The 18,525-nt window shown below is 40.9% G+C and overlaps 1 protein-coding gene across 1 annotated transcript in view; it reads left to right on the forward strand.

Moving 5' to 3' along the window:
- The first annotated feature begins 13,528 nt into the window (after positions 1–13,528).
- Positions 13,529–18,525, forward strand: part of trabd2a (TraB domain containing 2A) — a 57,879-nt gene continuing 52,882 nt past the window's right edge. The window contains exons 1-2 of the mRNA XM_084935032.1: positions 13,529–14,213; positions 15,535–16,095. Of these exons, the coding sequence (XP_084791158.1) occupies positions 14,109–14,213; positions 15,535–16,095 (666 nt within the window). The 5' untranslated portion in view covers positions 13,529–14,108. The remainder of the gene's footprint in view (positions 14,214–15,534; positions 16,096–18,525) is intronic.

Below are 18,525 nucleotides of genomic sequence, written 5' to 3' on the forward strand. Positions count from 1 at the left end.
AAAGCCCTGAAGGCAAGCTTCTCCCATGTTCACCAGGAAAGAAAGTGTAGGTCTACCTCCATGTCATACTTACTCCCTGTTGGGCTGACTGAACTGACCTACAAGTTACTAACAAAATTGTTAACGAAACTTCATCTGTTGTATATCATATCACAATTTGTCGTGAGAAAATGTTAAAAATCAATATATTAGTGTTTGAGTTTATATGAGCTGGAAAGTATGGACACTTCACACACAGGGGAGATCGTGGCTCAAGAGTTGGGAGTTCGCCTTGTAATCGGAAGGTTGCCGGTTCGAGCCCCGGCTCGGACAGTCTCGGTCGTTGTGTCCTTGGGCAAGACACTTCACCTACCGCCTACTGGTGTTGGCCAGAAGGGCCGATGGTGCGATATGGCAGCCTCGCTTCTCTCAGTCTGCCCCAGAGCAGCTGTGGCTACAACTGTAGCTGTGAATGGGTGGATGACTGGGTGTGTAAAGTGCTTTGGGGTCCCTAGGGGACTAGTAAAAGCGCTATACAAATACAGGCCATTTACCATTGTGATTGCAGTTTGCTAAACTTGATTTTGTACAATTCAACTACAAAGAATTGGAGAGGAAAAACTGAGGCCAGTGAAAGTCACAGACAAACACTGAGTCATGAACAACATGAATAGAGACTAACCAGAAGCACTGAAAAAAAATGTGTGGATTAGACAAAAGCCATAAATTCTTCTTCTGTCTTTTGAAACATAAAAACATAATGTCTGCTTCATTATAATGCCATCATGGTCAGACCTTCTCTGAAACATAAACTCAGAGATGAATTCATTTTAAAAAAAGAAAGAAAAACAATGTTTCACATACATAAAATCATGTGACTTTTGTTTTTACCCACTGTAATTTTTCAGTGGGTAAAAACATGGATAGGGTGATTCTCTCTCTTTTTAATTTATTTTTCTAAAAACATTGAACAGCTTAAACGCTTAAAGGCTGTGGAGCCATTGAAAGTGTGACCCGTACAGTAAGGTACACCTATTTTAAAAAACATTGTTGCTCTTAACATGCTGTCAATGAAACAGCATTTTTTTAATATCCAAAGAAAATGTTGTCATTGATCCCAGATGTTTTTTTCTCCCCTCCTTTTTCCTCTCTCCATTTCTCAGTATTGAAGTCATTACGGAAACATTCCATTGAAAGGAAAATCAGAGCAAATACGAGCTGTCATTCCCTTAATGAAAGAGCCTGTTACTATTTCTTCATAACTTAGCATTTGGCTGACAATATAGGCTTTATGACACTTTCAATTTACATTTCAATCAGGCTGCTGGGGGGGTGCAGAGGCCTGATAACACAAGGCTCTCATTGATGCACGGACGATAACACGCGCACACACACACACACTCGCAGGCACACACGGATCAGGTGGTGGCGCTTTTGGATTGAAGCCTGGTGGGTACCTGACCTGAGATTTTGACATGCACATGCACACAAAAACCAATGGGCACACACACCATCACCGTCAGCTAACACACAGGCAAGCCCTCCAATTTTCCATTGTCATTTCTGGCATGACTTCAGTGAAACATAGGTGAGAAGTGCACCGGTGTAACTGAAACCTCATGCTCAGCCTGTTGACACAGTCAGAGAGTGAAAGGAAGGCAGAGTGGCTCTTTATATTGTGTTGACCCCTGCGAGAAAGGAGAACTGAGCAGAGTTTGAAGGGATCAGTTTGACAGACAGCTGCTGTGCGCAAAAGGCTGCGGTTTATAAAAAAGGTCCAAGCAGGCGATGCTTTTTGGAGACACGAGGCTTTCATTTGCCACGAAGATTTATTTTTTTCTGTCATATTATTGGCCTTATCACAGGCTTGTTAAAATGCCTTTGGTTGAGTGATAGGTTACAGAGTTCAGTAAACAAACAGAACACTTCTTCTCTACATGAAACTCCAGCCTTTTTATGTATTGGCCTCGTGTCCTGTATACAGATTGCTCATTAACCTCTTCAATTTTATCGCATGATTTATATATTGATTTTGACTTGCATCTCATTGTCATAAAACCAGTATGTACCATATGATGTTCTTGGTTAACCACATGCTTTGAAAAATCTTATTTTCCAAGTAGTAGTACGTGGCTTTTACTACTGATGCCCATTTCTCTATTTATTTATTCATAGTAATAAATGCTAATAGGAGATGTGGAGTATTATTTTTCTATCGTCAGCACAGAAACAGCATGTCACATCATAAACACAAGTGGTTAACATGCAGAAAAATGTTTGAAATGTTTTAAGTGGGATTCGCACAGGACTGCACAAAAGTCTTGAGCCAGGCCTCGTTTCTTTCTTTATTTTGCTTTGAAAATTTAAAGCATGTGTAGGTATTTCAAGGTACATTGAAATACAGTATATAAGGCAACACAGAGCTTGTACAATTCTAACGAGCTTGTAAGTCAATATTTGGTATGAGCGCAGCAACACAGCCTAAAGTCTCTTAGGCAGCTTTCTTTTTGTTTCTTCAAGTAGTCTCCAGGTGTAGTTCTCTGGACTTCTTAAAGGACATTCAAAGCTCTTCTTTGGCTGCTTTTTGTTTTGATCTCTGTGAAGATGATCCCACACTGCTTCAGTAATCTTGAGGTCTGGGCTTTGGGGAGGCCAATCTATGACTGATTGTGTTCCATTGTGTGTGTGTTTTCTGTCCAAGTATGCTTTTATTGCATTGGTAATGTGTTTGGGATCACTGTCAATGTAAAAAATGAAGCCAATCAGATGCTTTCCCGGTCGATCAAAATGCAATGGCCTGAAATGCTGTTCCAAACCATGACAGAGCCTGATGCTGATGACAATTTTAACCAAAAATGTCAAATTTGAATTCATGACTCCCGTCCAGTTCTTGTGTAATTTGGCAACCTCAGTGTTTTCTCCCTGTTTTCCTTCCACAAGACTGGAACTGAGATTAAAAAGCTCAGTGATCAACTGAAGGTCCAGGTGGATTTTTTCCTGTGTCTTACTTAATTACTTAGTTACTTAATTACTTAGTTACTTTTTAAAAACACGATTTACAACCTGAATAGGTAATAAAGCGATAGATCTTTCAGCCCAATTCTACTTTTTCTGCATAATCCATCATACAAAATGTAATCAAATGGAAAAGTCTCTTTTTTTTAACAGCTTTAATCTTTTAACTTTAGGCATCAAGTAAAAATTTAATTATATGCACCATTCTCTAACTTGAAGAAATTAGTTTAACATTTAAACCTATTTTCTGCACATTCCAGCACATAAAATAAAATATTTTTTGTGTTTACACTCAGTCTTTCAAATAGATGCAAGTAAAACACAGCAGAAAATAAATAAAGTCAAAGACTAGCGGTCTTTTTGCTCTATTTTCACCTGTAAAGCAGGAGTGGGGTAGGCGGAGGTTTGCCCTGGTGCAGGTGTGCCGCAGCGGTCAGTTGAAGAATCCGCGAGTTTCTCTGTGAGTTTCCCATTAAATGGTAAATGGCCTGCATTTGTATAGCGCTTTTCTAGTCCTTAAGGACCCCAAAGCGCTTTACACTACATTCAGTCATTCACCCATTCACACACACATTCACACACTGGCGATAGCAAGCTACATTGTAGCCACAGCTGCCCTGGGGCGCACTGACAGAGGTGAGGCTGCCGGACACAGGCGCCACCGGGCCCTGTGTCCGAGGATGACTAAACTTGCTTGCACTCCTTGCACTCCATTACGTCGTTGCGCACTCGGTGCTTGTTTAGGGTTTTTTTTTTCGCTGTAAAAAGAAGTTTTCTTCCCACGCACAATGGACGCTAATGTTTTTGTCACTTTTTATGGAATCAAACTCAAAGTAAGGTCAGTACTTCCACGCTTTAAACGCTGCACGCTCATACGTCGCACTCGCTTATGTCACTGTCATGAGACATTCTCGCTAAAAAATCACGGTTTTAGTAACGCAGTAACGCAGCGTTCCTACAGGAAAGTAACGGTAATCTAATTACCGTTTTTGCGATAGTAATCCCTTACTTTACTCGTTACTTTAAAAAAGTAATCAGATTACGTTACTGCCCATCTCTGGTGCCCAAAGATGCAATTTAAGGTCAGTTAAAAGGTCTGGACTGTAAATGAGTGAAAAAGTAGCCAATGTCCAAAGAAAAGCTTTGAATGACCTTCAGAAAGCCTGGAGAAGAAGACCACTTTAAAATTACAAGAAAGTCTGGCTGCTTGGAAACAAAACATTAAGAAAGAAAAAAAAACCCCAGTGCTCTACATCAACAATTTTTCTGACTTTTGCTTTTTAAAAATCTTTGTCCTCGAGAGGCTCTAAGCTGCGTAAGTACATTACATGAACATTAACCTTTACACCATGTATAAGTAATCAAGTTCAGGTACTGCAGATAGTACACACACACACACACACTCACACAGGTCAACAGGGAGCACAAATCCACCGGGCCAGAGGGATGAACGTCTGAGTGATCTCCATGGTGTTTGAGCCAGAGTGAGTCACACTGGGCGCCGTGACCACTAAATCAAAGAGCTGTTTGAACAGCTGCATTCCTTCACACCCCTTCATCCTCTCTTTCTCTTGATGTGCAGTAATTCTAATTCTGGCTTTGCTGCTGACCCAAACCCTGTCCCCTTTCCATGTTCTGGTATGATGGAGATCAAACTTAATGGAAAAGGAGTGCAAGCAAGTTTAGTCATCCTCTGATAATGAAAAGGTGTCTGTTTGAGTTCCAGTGTGATGATGAGACAGAGAAAGTGCAGCAGATTTATGGACACATGACAGCCCGAGTGAGTCGACCTGCCATTGCTTTTCACATATACAGCTGTCCTCCTCCACAGTCATTTACTGTTAGGCCTTTAGTTTTCAGTGACAGGCATGGTAATTGGAGCGGTATGGACAAATCTCATACTGAAACAATTCTTTTGTTTTAGGTTTCTGACATTTTACTGGTTCAGTACTACCTAATATTACAGTGCAATCATGTGTAATGATTATAATAATGTTTCTGTTCAATATTTCCTCCACGTTCCTGCCCCGATTTTTAACTTGCATGCTTAGGGTGACGATCCTAATCACTAGGCCAGTTTTATTCTACTCTGCATGAGTATTTAGCAACATAAATAACTTATCAGTAAAGTCTGGCATTTGACATTGTTCCTCCTACTTTGGGGGCCTACAAGTTCAACTTCAGGCCATGCAAACTATGTTACATCTGGCATTTAGTGATAGATCCTGAAAAAGAAATAAAGCATCACAGATTCTCCATTAAAATGTCATCTTTGAAGTCATCTGTTAACAGGACCAAACAGAGATGCTTACACTGGCGGTTTCAGGTGGTTCTTCATTTTGAGAAGTTGTTAGCTTTTTTTTTTAATGTAGGTATTTCCTATTGTTATTCACACTGCCTGAAATAAAACAGTGGTTTAAAAGAGAGAGCTAGGGGAACATTTAAGAAACATATGCGTATTTAATATCCCACCATTATGACTGCATCCTTAGTGAGTATTTGTTGCTACAATCTCAGGAGAATCTTTTGGAAAATTGAAATGTAACTCTGAAACAAGTCATTTTAAAAAAATCTGCTTTAAACCCGAGGAGGAAAAAACACTGAAGGAGTAGTGCCTGCTGCAGCACTAATTCAAAACAGATGAGGTCTCTCAGCTACCATACTGGATTATAGGTTGACTTCTGTAATGATTCATCAGCATGGTGGACCCTGCAGGCTCTGGGATGGGTTTCATTGGTCTTAGTTTTGCTTTATTTCTTATCAAGTTGCTTTGCAGTTCTGTATTTTTATTTTTGAGTCTTGTTTTATTTAACATAACATATTCAACATAATTAAAATCAAAGCAAGTGTGGATACAACATGTAATGTATGTAAAAGATGGACGTACCACTGTGATGTCACCTTTTGGACTTTGTATTTTGAAGCCTCAGCATCAGTGTTTTGATCTGATTTGGTTGAGTTAATTCAATTTCAGCCTCAAAGAAAATGGATGAATTAATTTTTTTCCACAATCATTCAAAACAAAATACCCTGCAAATAAAAAATGAGAAGAAAAATACATTAAAACTTCTTAACCTAGGTGTTTTTAATGAGATTGCCTCACCTAACACATAACGTGTATTTTTACATGTTCATTTCCCAAGAAATTTAAATCTTAAATCAGACCATGCCATTTGAAATCCCAAACTTTCTACTGTGTGATAAAATTAACAGTTTAAATGACAGTTTTAGTGATTTTACTAACATCCAAAATAATGCTCTTTTATATGTGTTTATTTTTTTAAAGAAAAGATTATCTGTTTCACTATACACAAGTCCGTGAGGAGAGGAAGCACGTTGAGCAGGTACACAGACTGAGAGAAGACAGCGCTAATAAAAAGGGTAAACAGGGAATTGAACACAGGAGGGAAACACAGGTGAAACAAATAAAAACAGTCATACAAGGGGAGAAATATTAAATGGAACAAACAGGAGACAAATAAAAAATAAAACAAATAAAAGTAATTAACAAATACAGAGGTAGATAGCAACTTTACAGTGAGGAAAACACAGAGGGAGCTTGTGTCCACCACTTTTTTTTTTTTTCAGTGGTGGAAACAAACATGACTTTTGGCCAATGCCAATAAGTTAAAATTTCCAGCCATTATCCCAAAACTCAACCCACCAACTCAAATTTCTGAGAAAGTAACTTGACATGTTGTGTTATCAAGTCGAAACTCTGCCATAATAACCCCAAACCTCAACTCATTGAAGACAAACTTTTTTTTCATAGCGGCAGTAACGACCTTCCTTAAAAAACTGCAATTCACAAAATCCAAAAACACTATACAAACCTCAGAAAAAGAAAAAAACACATGGATTTGAAACTAGAGTTCAAGGCCACAAAGAAAGTGTCCAGTGAGGTCACAGATCATCTTAGTGGTAGAGTCGTCCTCCGGCTAACTTCCATGCAGGAAACCCTCCTTGCAAACAGAGAAGCCGCACCCGTCAGTATTAAACCAAAAGTGCAGATTTAAGACCTTGTCACCTTCACCTTTTGTTTCACAGTCGTAACTACACTTTGATTGGTTCTTCATTAACTCTTTTAAAGATTTTTTTTTTATGACTTGGTATAAATGCAATCCTCTACATATGTTTTTAAGTCAAATTATTTAGCAACAATATCTTGAGAATCAGAAAACTACTTCAAATTGTCACACGATCAACATTTTTCTTCTTTTTTACACCTAAGGAAAACCACACCGCACGAATGTGAGTCATATATGAAAAACATGAAAAACAGAGTTCAACAACAAACACTGAGAGGAAGGTGGTCGGGTGATGAACAATTACGAACATAAGCTGGGATCAGAGCTTTGGATCAAGTATACAAGGTATGTGTGTCTGCCCACAGATCCGCCGGGACACCCTGGATTCCAGTAAGTGCTTTTTACCCTGAACACCACTTCTGCCTTTGAAGCTGTGACTAAAGGCTCAGTCACACAACCACTTCCATCACAGCTAACCATACAGTCATGCCTTTTCTGCTGTCTGTGCCATTTGCCATTAATGTCATGTTTGTTTTTGAAATGCGAAACTATAGATGTTTACAAGTACCAGATAATTAAATGTGCTGTGACTATCAAACACAACCATCATGTGGTTTGTGTCCCTGCTAAAACTAGAAACTCTCCATATAAATCTCATTGAAGCTGAGATATCTGGGAGATTGGCTGTCTTGTGTTGAGAAGTCACAGATTAGAATAGATGGGATTACTGTAAGCAGAGCAAAACAGCAGGACAAATTATCATGTCATAGGAAGAAAATGTGTGTGGTTTTCTTTCATTTTCTTTTCAAAACCCAAAAAGATGTCATTATTAAAGTCAAATATCTGTGCAATAAAGTCATATTTTCTCTGCCTGACGAAGACAAATACCCTCCAGGACTCATTTATAAATACTCTAAATGGCTCTGATTGGATCACGATTTTATATGACCACCTCAAACTCCAATCAGAAAACGGAAAACTCTCTTTATGGACACAACCTAGATCAGGATTTGCCTGTAGAGGACATTCCACAAGGTACCTCTGTGTGGTTTGTATAGTTAATAAAAACCACGAATCACTGTCTTGATTATAAAAAAATTAAGAAGTCTCTTTCAGTAAGAATCTACCCAAAGGACCTAAAATACCTTTATCCTAAATAGCACAGACATTACAGGCTTTGTTACTTTCCTGGACATCTTCCGAGTCCTGTGTTTACCAAAAATATACCAGATCTATAACAGGTAAACAGATGAAGCGAAGTAATCAATGAGAAAAAAAAAAGCCATGTTGTGACAAACAGTTTAACATCCACAGCCTTGTTTTTTTTTTTTTTTTTTTTATGCTATCTTGCTAGCACACAAACTGTCCCTCAGCCTCTGGAACTTCTGTTTGGTCTAGTTTCTGTAAGAGAGACATAATGAAGTCTGTCTTTGTATATGATCTATGTGACATCTATGTATTACTTCCTTCTGATCTAACTTGATCGACTGATGTTCAAAGTGGTAAATGTAGTTTAATTGATCCAGTGAGATTTTGGCATGAACATCTGCATCTGCAGCCATTAAAGCAGGGAGATGGTATTGGAAGGTCACTTCTGGTCTGGCTCATTTGTTATTGAATCATCTATAGGAGCTCAGAGGACAATCAATAAATCATTTATCACCCTTTATTTAATAATAAATTCAAATGAAAGTATTATTTTAAAATTCACAAAACTCTTTGAAAACTAAAAGTCTTTATCTGTAACTTGAAAATGTCTGAGGCTAAAAACAAAATATAGTGTGTACTATATATATTCTGTGGCTTAATATTTTATGAGAATATCAAAACTTCTCTCATATCTGCACATAAAGATCCACTCCAGGTTTAACTGAACACAATCTGCTTTGTATAATAATGTGTGTTGGAAATAAAAGCCAGCCACCTCCACTAAAACCACATAGACCATTTTCACGCATGAACTGCCGCTCTGAACTTGTCTAGACATTACCACACAAAGGTACACGTGACAACACTTGGGACAGTCTTTAATCTGCCAGCTCCCTAGTAAAAAGTCCATGTGATGCCTGATTGGGCTGATGTAAAAAATATCAAGCAGGTAACTGTCCTGAGAAATCCCAGCTAGCGAGTGGGAGTCATGTCTACTGGGTCCTGCAGGCTTTATCGGGGCCCCTACGTGCCTAAACCAAAGAAATCTTTGGAGTGAGAACATCTCCAAAGATTACTGTGCTAAATATCATGAAGGGCATATTTGGATAATTTATCAACCGGATTCCTCCGACATTATCTGGAGGTCATGTGTGAAAATGTCTACAGGCAGGCAATGCAAGCATGGAGGCAATCAGGCATCTGCCAGCACACAAGCCGCAGATACTAGAGCCAGGTCTTTTCAATTAGACACAACAAGACAGTGGTTTATATGACTGACCATCTGTAATCGGACAATTACTGGAACTGCATATGCAGTCCATATGATTCTCATCTCTTCCTGTTCTTTTTTTCGTGCCTGATTCAACACTTCATCAAAATGTGCTTTCCACTACCAATATCCACAGTTTAGGTCAGCTATTTTTCTCCCTGACTGATTACAGCTCAGGACAGGCCCTGGTTTCCCATCTAGAATCATCTGTGGATTTGCCAAAACCTCGTTCAAGTTAACTGAACTGTTCCTACATCACAGCTGTAGTCCTTCTGTCCCGCAGGTACTTGTCTACTTCTTCTGGAGGCCTCTAGGTCAGCCAAGCCCAAATGGTCTTCTTTTTCAGCTTGACAGCTTCCTTCATCATTGGTGTCCCCTTGATGATTCTTAGTTTGCAGCTCCAACAGGCGCTGACAGCCTACTGACCACAATTCAAGTAACCACCAGCACTGGGTCCAAACGTGGCTTTCTTTGCTTCCATGTCTCTAATATCCTCACACTGTATCCAAAAATGTCCCGTGGAGGAAAAATGTGCCACAACTAGATGTTAGCTGTTCACCCACCCAAGTGTCCAAGAAATCGCGCCTCATATCTGATGATACAATTAGAAAGTCAAGCTTTGAACTTTGACCTTAAGTGTTTTGCTGCAAATAAGTAAGCCTGTGATTGCTAATAAGGTGTTTCTAGCACCGGAACCCAACCATGAAGTCTCACAAACATTCAGGAATATTCTCCAGAGACAAAACACACAACTCAGGTATAGTGTCCATTGGGCACCAGAGGCCCAATGGACACTATACCTGAGTTGTCTGGGAAATGGAACTGCAGGAGAATGGAGGCATAGGCCAGACAACTCAACCACTCAACCTCCCACACCAGCACGGGGTACTTCCCCACCAGAGTGGTTAGCATGGTTCCATCTCACAGGTCTGAAAAGCTCCACACCCAGGTCTCACTGTTTAACAAGCCCCAGTGGATTTCAGTGGAGAGACCCATCTCCAAACAGGACATGTTTTGTTTATGTTTTTATGCATTTTTCTTTTGACCCAATATAAACTTCTTCTTCTTCTCTTTATTTGTTATATCTTGTTCATGGTGTTTCTACACACACACACACACACACACACACACACACATATATATATATATATATATATATATATATATATATATATATATAGGAACACGAGAAGCTGGAGAAATACCAAGGGCTCAGAGAAGAGCTCGAGAGGATGTGGAGGGTGAAGGTGACGGTGGTCCCCGTGGTAATCGGAGCACTAGGTGCGGTGACTCCCAAGCTAGGCGAGTGGCTCCAGCAGATCCTGGGAACAACATCGGAGATCTCTGTCCAGAAGAGCGCAGTCCTAGGAACAGCTAAGATACTGCGCAGGACCCTCAAGCTCCCAGGCCTCTGGTAGAGGACCCGAGCTTGAAGGATAAACCGCCCGCAGGGGCGAGATGGGTGTTTTTTTAATATATATATATATATATAATTTTCTCATTTTACAATATTGTTGCATTAGAAAACAAAACCCCCAAACAGTGTTGTATGCGTCACCTGTCAGGATCAAATGCATTCACAACCCCATCTGTAAAAATGAAACATATGTGATCATTTCCATACTGTGAGACGCTTTTGAAGACTTTTCTAAAGAGGCCGAATCGGATGTTTGCTCAGGATCTCTCAGAAGACCCCAGTTCTGTTTGATCTTCATAAACAAAGCCACTTTAAAGTGGAAATATACAGATGTAATGTTGCATCTGTATTGACAGGAGGTCACTGAAATCCATTCCAGATTTCAAACAGACTTACTGCACTCAACTTGAACAAAATATCGTCAGTGTTTTTTGGAGTATTCAAAATTAATTTAACTAATAAAACTGTGGATTACTGGTTTAACATTTAGTTCACTTGTGCAAAAAATCTGAACATAAAACCAAATCATCTTTAAAGTCACCTGGTAAGGTTTAACTTATATCATTACAATAAAAAAAAATTTTCAAACCACAAGAACATAAAACTAGGTGCTTTTAATCTCCCCACATGCTGGTGTGTCATATGGTTTTTAGTTGCAAAGGTATTTTGCACTGACGTGACATTTTTAGCAACGTGTTAGTTAATCTCTGAGGAGTCATGAACCCCAGACTTCATTCTGATCCTCGCTCCAAGCGAGGTACTAAAACTGTGACTTCTGCTGCAATAAAAAACCATAAAAAGCACACGTTAAGGGCTCTTACACCAGGCATGCCATATGTGATGCTACATTGAGCTGGGGAGGATGATCGAACAGCCTTTGCCAGATAAAAAACAGGTGTGTGCTTAGTCGCACACAGATGATGTTCTTTTAATCTTCATACAGAACAAATGATCAAACACACACATGCGCACACACACACACACGCACACACACACACACACACATGCACACACACTTTCGAAGTTGTTTTTGCTTCTCTCGATGTGTCCTGCCAACAGATTGGACAAATTAGCTTAAGATAAAGATCATTTCCAGTAGATTGTTTATGTACATGATTGACAGTTTCCTGTTAGTCACTAACATCATTAGACAAATGCAGCGATGTTCAGAAATGAGTGAAGTCGAAATGGATCGAAAATAGCACGAGTAACCATGTGTTATAATTTATATTTACAATTCTGGATTCTAAAAAGATGGTGGGAATGATCTCCAAACTATCTTTGGGCAGAATAAACTCAGAGGGACCGGCTTCTTTCTCAACGTAACACTCTGTCTGACACTGCTGCTTCTTTTCTGTCTTTACTTTTCTGGACTGAATTTGTCGTCTCACCCTTCATCCTATCTTCCATCCTCTCTGCTTCCCTTTTCTCCTTCAGTCCAGTTCTGGAACCAGCAGAAACGACTCTATCCACTAGGAGGCGCTTTAACAGATATTGGTAAAGTTGGTTTATTTACACACAGCTATGCAGAAACACAGCAGATTATTAGTGTACCAAGGGGAAATGTATGCACATGCAGCCACATATCTGATTATCATCATTCACTGCTAAATGATTTAAACGGATTTAAATCGAGTCAACGCTGTCAATTCGGTGAGCTTAACTCCGTGAGCTTAATGTCTTGCACTGTTGAAACCAATTATCATACAAGACACTTTTCTCTCTCTCTCTCCAGCCGGTTCTATTTGTATGCAAACAGCAAGCGACAGAAATCGGGCCCCGGGGTCGTTCCTCGCGTCAATAAACCATTTCGTATTTACTCAGACGTCTGAAAACATCAACATGTGTTCACTGCCCCCGTGTGAACCAGGGCTTTCGAGCCAGAGCGCACAGATCGGCCTCGAGACGCAGATATAACCCTCAAGGCCTTACTTAGGAAATTCAGTCCAAAACTGCTAAAACATTAGAAAATGTAAAGCTGTGTTGGATCTAATGATAACACGACCTAATAAATATGTAAAATATGTTACAAACATATTTTCTACGTGGACCCCGAATAGTAAAAATGTCATATTGGTAGTTCTTATTTATTCAGGACGAGGTGACTGACCTTTTCTCAGCTGCTGCATGTCTCTGCTGGCCTTTCATGAAAAGGTGAAGCTCTGCGGTTTCCTTGTCTGTCCCAGATGTAAGCCAGTGTTATGGCAGGTTTTCTCATGCGAATGCCTCCTGTTTGTAAAGCATTAAGGACTAGAACATGATAATCTATCCACGGGATCTCGAGCGGCACCCAAAAAAACGCCTTTGGGGCCTGCTTCTCTAGGGCGACAAATCGGTCTAACAATAATTGAAATCAGGGATAAATGCTGTAATCAGTGTAGCTTTTGTTAATCACACATATCGGCGATAAATTGCTCTTGATTTAAGTCTGGTAAAGGTATGCACACTGAGTTCATTGACATATGAATTGTGATCGACGAGGTGACGTTTAATCAGATTACTGTATGTGAGTGTGAGAGAGAAAGCGAGAGAGAGAGAGAAAGGAAAGGGTGGACTGCAGCAGGGTGGTGGCGGTGGGGTTTATGCAGACAACCTGGGGGAGGGGGGTGGGATGGTAGGTGCTCATTCACACACGTCAGAGAGAGAGAGAGAGAGAAAGAGAGACGCAGAAACAAACTGTGCAGACTTGGTGGATAGACGGAGCAGCTTGCGCAAAAGTTTGGGGTTTTTAAATATCTATCTGGCAAGTGCGGCTTCGTGCACCACGCTCACATTCACCAAACCAGACATCAGGAAAACAGGTCAAAACGTTATCCCGAGTTTTATTCTGATGTTTAGCTTCAGGTGCTGGCACGGCGTGGACCTGTTGCTTCAACTTTTGCAGGCAACTTTTGGATAAACTCGCGCAGTTTTTCTTGCCAGAAGGGAGTACAGAGAGGGGAGTGTGTGTCTGTTGGAGGGGGATCCAACATGACCAGCAGTGAGAGGATGATGTGACCCTGTGTAGACTCCTATGACCGCCTCTCTCTCTCTCAGACACACGTGAAGCGGCAGCGTTGAGTCCAGGAGGCTGAAGTCAACATGATTCTGTCCGGCGGTTTATCGGATACTTGTCAGCTCATTTTACGTGACCGCACGGAGCTCAAGCTGTGGAAATAGGACTTGGTCCATGCTTTTTTGGTATAGTTGCTGCAAACACGTTGTGGTAGAGTAAACACAGGCCACCGTGCACGGTTTGGAGACAGCTACGATGCGGGGCACTTTGGGCGCATTCATTCAGTCCTGCCTCATACTGTTGGTCCGAGCAGACCAGTGGAGGCTGAAGGACTCCGCCAGCTGCGAGCTGAACAGGAAAGTAAGTTGTATGAAGAGAGAGTGTATGAGTGATCACACCGTTTCAGTTTGCAACAGTGTTGCTTTTTGTGTCTTTTCATTTGCTTTTAATTTTGCACTTTTTGCATAACAGATAAAATAGTTGATCTCAGACTGGACCTGTCTTGGATTTAGTTAAATCTGCCTTTTATAACTTGTAAAATCAGCCCAGTTTGTTTTTTGTGCAACTACTCACTTATCTTCATTATTTGTTTAATTAATAAATTGATGATCTGATCTTTGAAATCTGAAAAAAAGCTTCCAAATCTCTAATGTAGCTTTAACTTGAAAACTAACAAGCTTACAAAGAAGTGGATTGCCTACAATTTTCTGTCAGCTAATCAATGAACTATTTCTTTTAACACTCCTTTTGTGTATTGGGATTGTGTTATTTGTAGATCCTTATCTAATCTACAAAAAGATGCGTGCATTCATAAAAATAACCTTTCAGTCTCTTTGCGAGTAGTCTTCTTGTAACACCATTCATCATGCCCCAGAGTAACTCAGACCAATTTGAGGTCAGATCCAGCAGCAACAGGAAGGAAAACATTCAGGGCAACAGCCTGTAGTCTGACAGTCACTGACATGTGTATTGTTCATTTGACACTTGGGCTCTAAGTGGCCTGTTAATAAGTCATTATCAGCGTGTTAGTGGTCTGTCTAATAAACAGCCACTCACAGACAAAGAGGCAGTTGGTGTCAGACAGGCTGTAATGTAAACATAATGGAAAGACTGTAAATTTGCGCCTTTGTTTCTTTCTCGCTTGTTTTCCTATGTTTTTTTCTTTTCTTAGAGTTGCTATTGTTTAGGTGCTACGTGCTTAGGTGATAATTTGATTACTTGAGCAACTCACAATTAGAATTAATTAGACAATCAGGAATCTCCTACATTAAGGATTTCTATATTTCTATATTTCATGAGATTGTGGTTTAGGACTATCGAACAAACATAAAAAGTAAAATATTTAGCACGTTATTATGAACCACTCAGTTTATGTTTGTTTGTGGTTACTGTGTGGAGTTCACGTGTTCTCCACATGTCTGTGTGTCTACACTGGCTTCCTCCTGCACTCCAAACACATACATGGGATTTAGTTAATTGATGATTCTAAATTGTGAATGGTTGTCTGTCTCTGTGTGTGATTAGCGACGTGTTCAGGATCTATCTTGCCTCTCGCCCTATCACAGTAGGGATAGGCTGCAGACCTTCTGTGACCCTGAATTGGATAAGTGGAAGAGGGCCCATGAATGGGTCTGTCTATCTTGATTGTAGCTTTGCTAATATTTTTTTCTTGTACCCACAGCAAACTGACCTAAACTCCTTCCTGTGGATGATCAAACGGGACCCTCCTTCATATTTCTATGGTACAATCCATGTTCCCTACACACGTGTTTGGGACTTTATCCCAGAAAATTCCAAGCAGGCCTTCCAGGAGAGCAATATTGTCTACTTTGAGTTGGACCTAACAGACCCTTACACCATCTCAGCCCTGACCAGCTGTCAGCTGCTTCCTCAAGGTGAGAACCTGCAGGACGTATTACCCAGAGACATTTACAGGAGGCTTAAAAGACACCTTGAGTATGTAAAGCTCATGATGCCTTCTTGGATGACCCCGGATCAGAGAGGGAAGGGACTCTACGCAGACTACCTCTTCAATGCCATCGCTGGGAACTGGGAGAGGAAGCGACCCGTTTGGGTGATGCTGATGGTGAACTCGTTAACCGAGGCAGACATTAAGACGAGGGGGGTGCCGGTGCTGGACCTGTATCTGGCCCAAGAGGCGGAGAGGATGAGGAAGAGAACAGGAGCTGTTGAGAAGGTGGAGGAACAGTGCCATCCACTCAATGGGCTCAACTTCTCCCAGGTTAGTTAGAAACTTCACTGACTAGAGAGATGTACTTCTTCATACTGTCTCATCTTTGCTTGTGTGAAATTGTCAATATTGCAAAAATAACAGAAACACAGTGGTGCAGCTGTAATCCTACAGCAGAGACTGTTTCAGATAAATTACACATGACAAGGAGAGTGAGGTGGACACATTGAAGCAATGCTATTTCCCAAACCTACAGTTACAATTTACACAAGCATAAAAAGGTCGCTATGCTATGATTGTCTCCATAGTCAACATTTAATGTGTAGCAGCACACAAGTTTCTAATAACTTCCACAGAGGAGTGATCAACTGATTGGACTTTTAAGATAAACATTATTTTAAGATGTGTGCTTTTTCTGAATGCGATTATGTCTTTTCGAGTCTGAACAACATCCATCTCATGCTGATGATGCCAAATGATGTGATGTTACATGAAGCAGCTGGTGGGTTCAGGCTTCGGCCTTCATGCATCAGGCTTGCTTGTTTCAATAAACATCAAACCCCCCAACGCTCTCATATATTGTAAAACACATCAGCATAAGACACTAGTATGTGTAATATAAATGATTGAGACTGGACATACAGTGGGGCAAAAAAGTATTTAGTCAGCCACCGATTGTGCAAGTTCCCCCACCTAAAATGATGACAGAGGTCAGTAATTTGCACCAGAGGTACACTTCAACTGTGAGAGACAGAATGTGAAAAAAAAAAATCCATGAATCCACATGGTAGGATTTGTAAAGAATTTATTCGTAAATCAGGGTGGAAAATAAGTATTTGGTCAATAACAAAAATACAACTCAATACTTTGTAACATAACCTTTGTTGGCAATAACAGAGGTCAAACGTTTACTATAGGTCTTTACCAGGTTTGCACACACAGTAGCTGGTATTTTGGCCCATTCCTCCATGCAGATCTTCTCGAGAGCAGTGATGTTTTGGGGCTGTCGCCGAGCAACACGGACTTTCAACTCCCGCCACAGATTTTCTATGGGGTTGAGGTCTGGAGACTGGCTAGGCCACTCCAGGACTTTCAAATGCTTCTTACGGAGCCACTCCTTTGTTGCCCGGGCGGTGTGTTTTGGATCATTGTCATGTTAGAAGACCCAGCCTCGTTTCATCTTCAAAGTTCTCACTGATGGAAGGAGGTTTTGGCTCAAAATCTCACGATACATGGCCCCATTCATTCTGTCCTTAACACGGATCAGTCGTCCTGTCCCCTTGGCAGAAAAACAGCCCCATAGCATGATGTTTCCACCCCCATGCTTCACAGTAGGTATGGTGTTCTTGGGATGCAACTCAGTATTCTTCTTCCTCCAAACACGACGAGTTGAGTTTATACCAAAAAGTTCTACTTTGGTTTCATCTGACCACATGACATTCTCCCAATCCTCTGCTGTATCATCCATGTGCTCTCTGGCAAACTTCAGACGGGCCTGGTCATGCACTGGCTTCAGCAGCGGAACACGTCTGGCACTGCGGGATTTGATTCCCTGCCGTTGTAGTGTGTTACTGATGGTGGCCTTTGTTACTGTGGTCCCAGCTCTCTGCAGGTCATTCACCAGGTCCCCCCGTGTGGTTCTGGGATCTTTGCTCACCGTTCTCATGATCATTTTGACCCCACGGGATGAGATCTTGCGTGGAGCCCCAGATCGAGGGAGATTATCAGTGGTCTTGTATGTCTTCCATTTTCTGATGATTGCTCCCACAGTTGATTTTTTCACACCAAGCTGCTTGCCTATTGTAGATTCACTCTTCCCAGTCTGGTGCAGGTCTACAATACTTTTCCTGGTGTCCTTCGAAAGCTCTTTGGTCTTGGCCATGGCGGAGTTTGGAGTCTGACTGTTTGAGGCTGTGGACAGGTGTCTTTTATACAGATGATGAGTTCAAACAGGTGCCATTCATACAGGTAACGAGTGGGGGACAGAAAAGCTTCTTACAGAAGACGTTACAGGTCTGTGAGAGCCAGAGATTTTCCTTGTTTGAGGTGACCAAATACTTATTTTCCACCCTGATTTACGAATAAATTCTTTACAAATCCTACCATGTGGATTCATGGATTTTTTTTTCACATTCTGTCTCTCACAGTTGGAGTGTACCTCTGGTGCAAATTACTGACCTCTGTCATCATTTTAGGTGGGGGAACTTGCACAATCGGTGGCTGACTAAATACTTTTTTGCCCCACTGTATACAGCCCTCTTGTCCCTTTCCCTCTTTTTCCCATAGCTTATGTGGAGAAAGGTGTGGTGTGAGTAATCAGCTGTATAAACATCCAAGCGCTTGTTTCTCTACATCCTTTTGTTATTAAGGAAAAATGGATTCTAATAACTCAAGTCTGAAATCACCAGAAAAAAAGGGAACCTTGTTCCTCAAACCTCTCTCCCAGCCTTTCTGTTTATCTGTCTGTGCCCCTCGGTGACC

Source organism: Perissodus microlepis, chromosome 7, assembly GCF_051167445.1.
Source record: "Perissodus microlepis isolate ML-2025 ecotype Zambia chromosome 7, ASM5116744v1, whole genome shotgun sequence".
NCBI lineage: Eukaryota > Metazoa > Chordata > Actinopteri > Cichliformes > Cichlidae > Perissodus > Perissodus microlepis.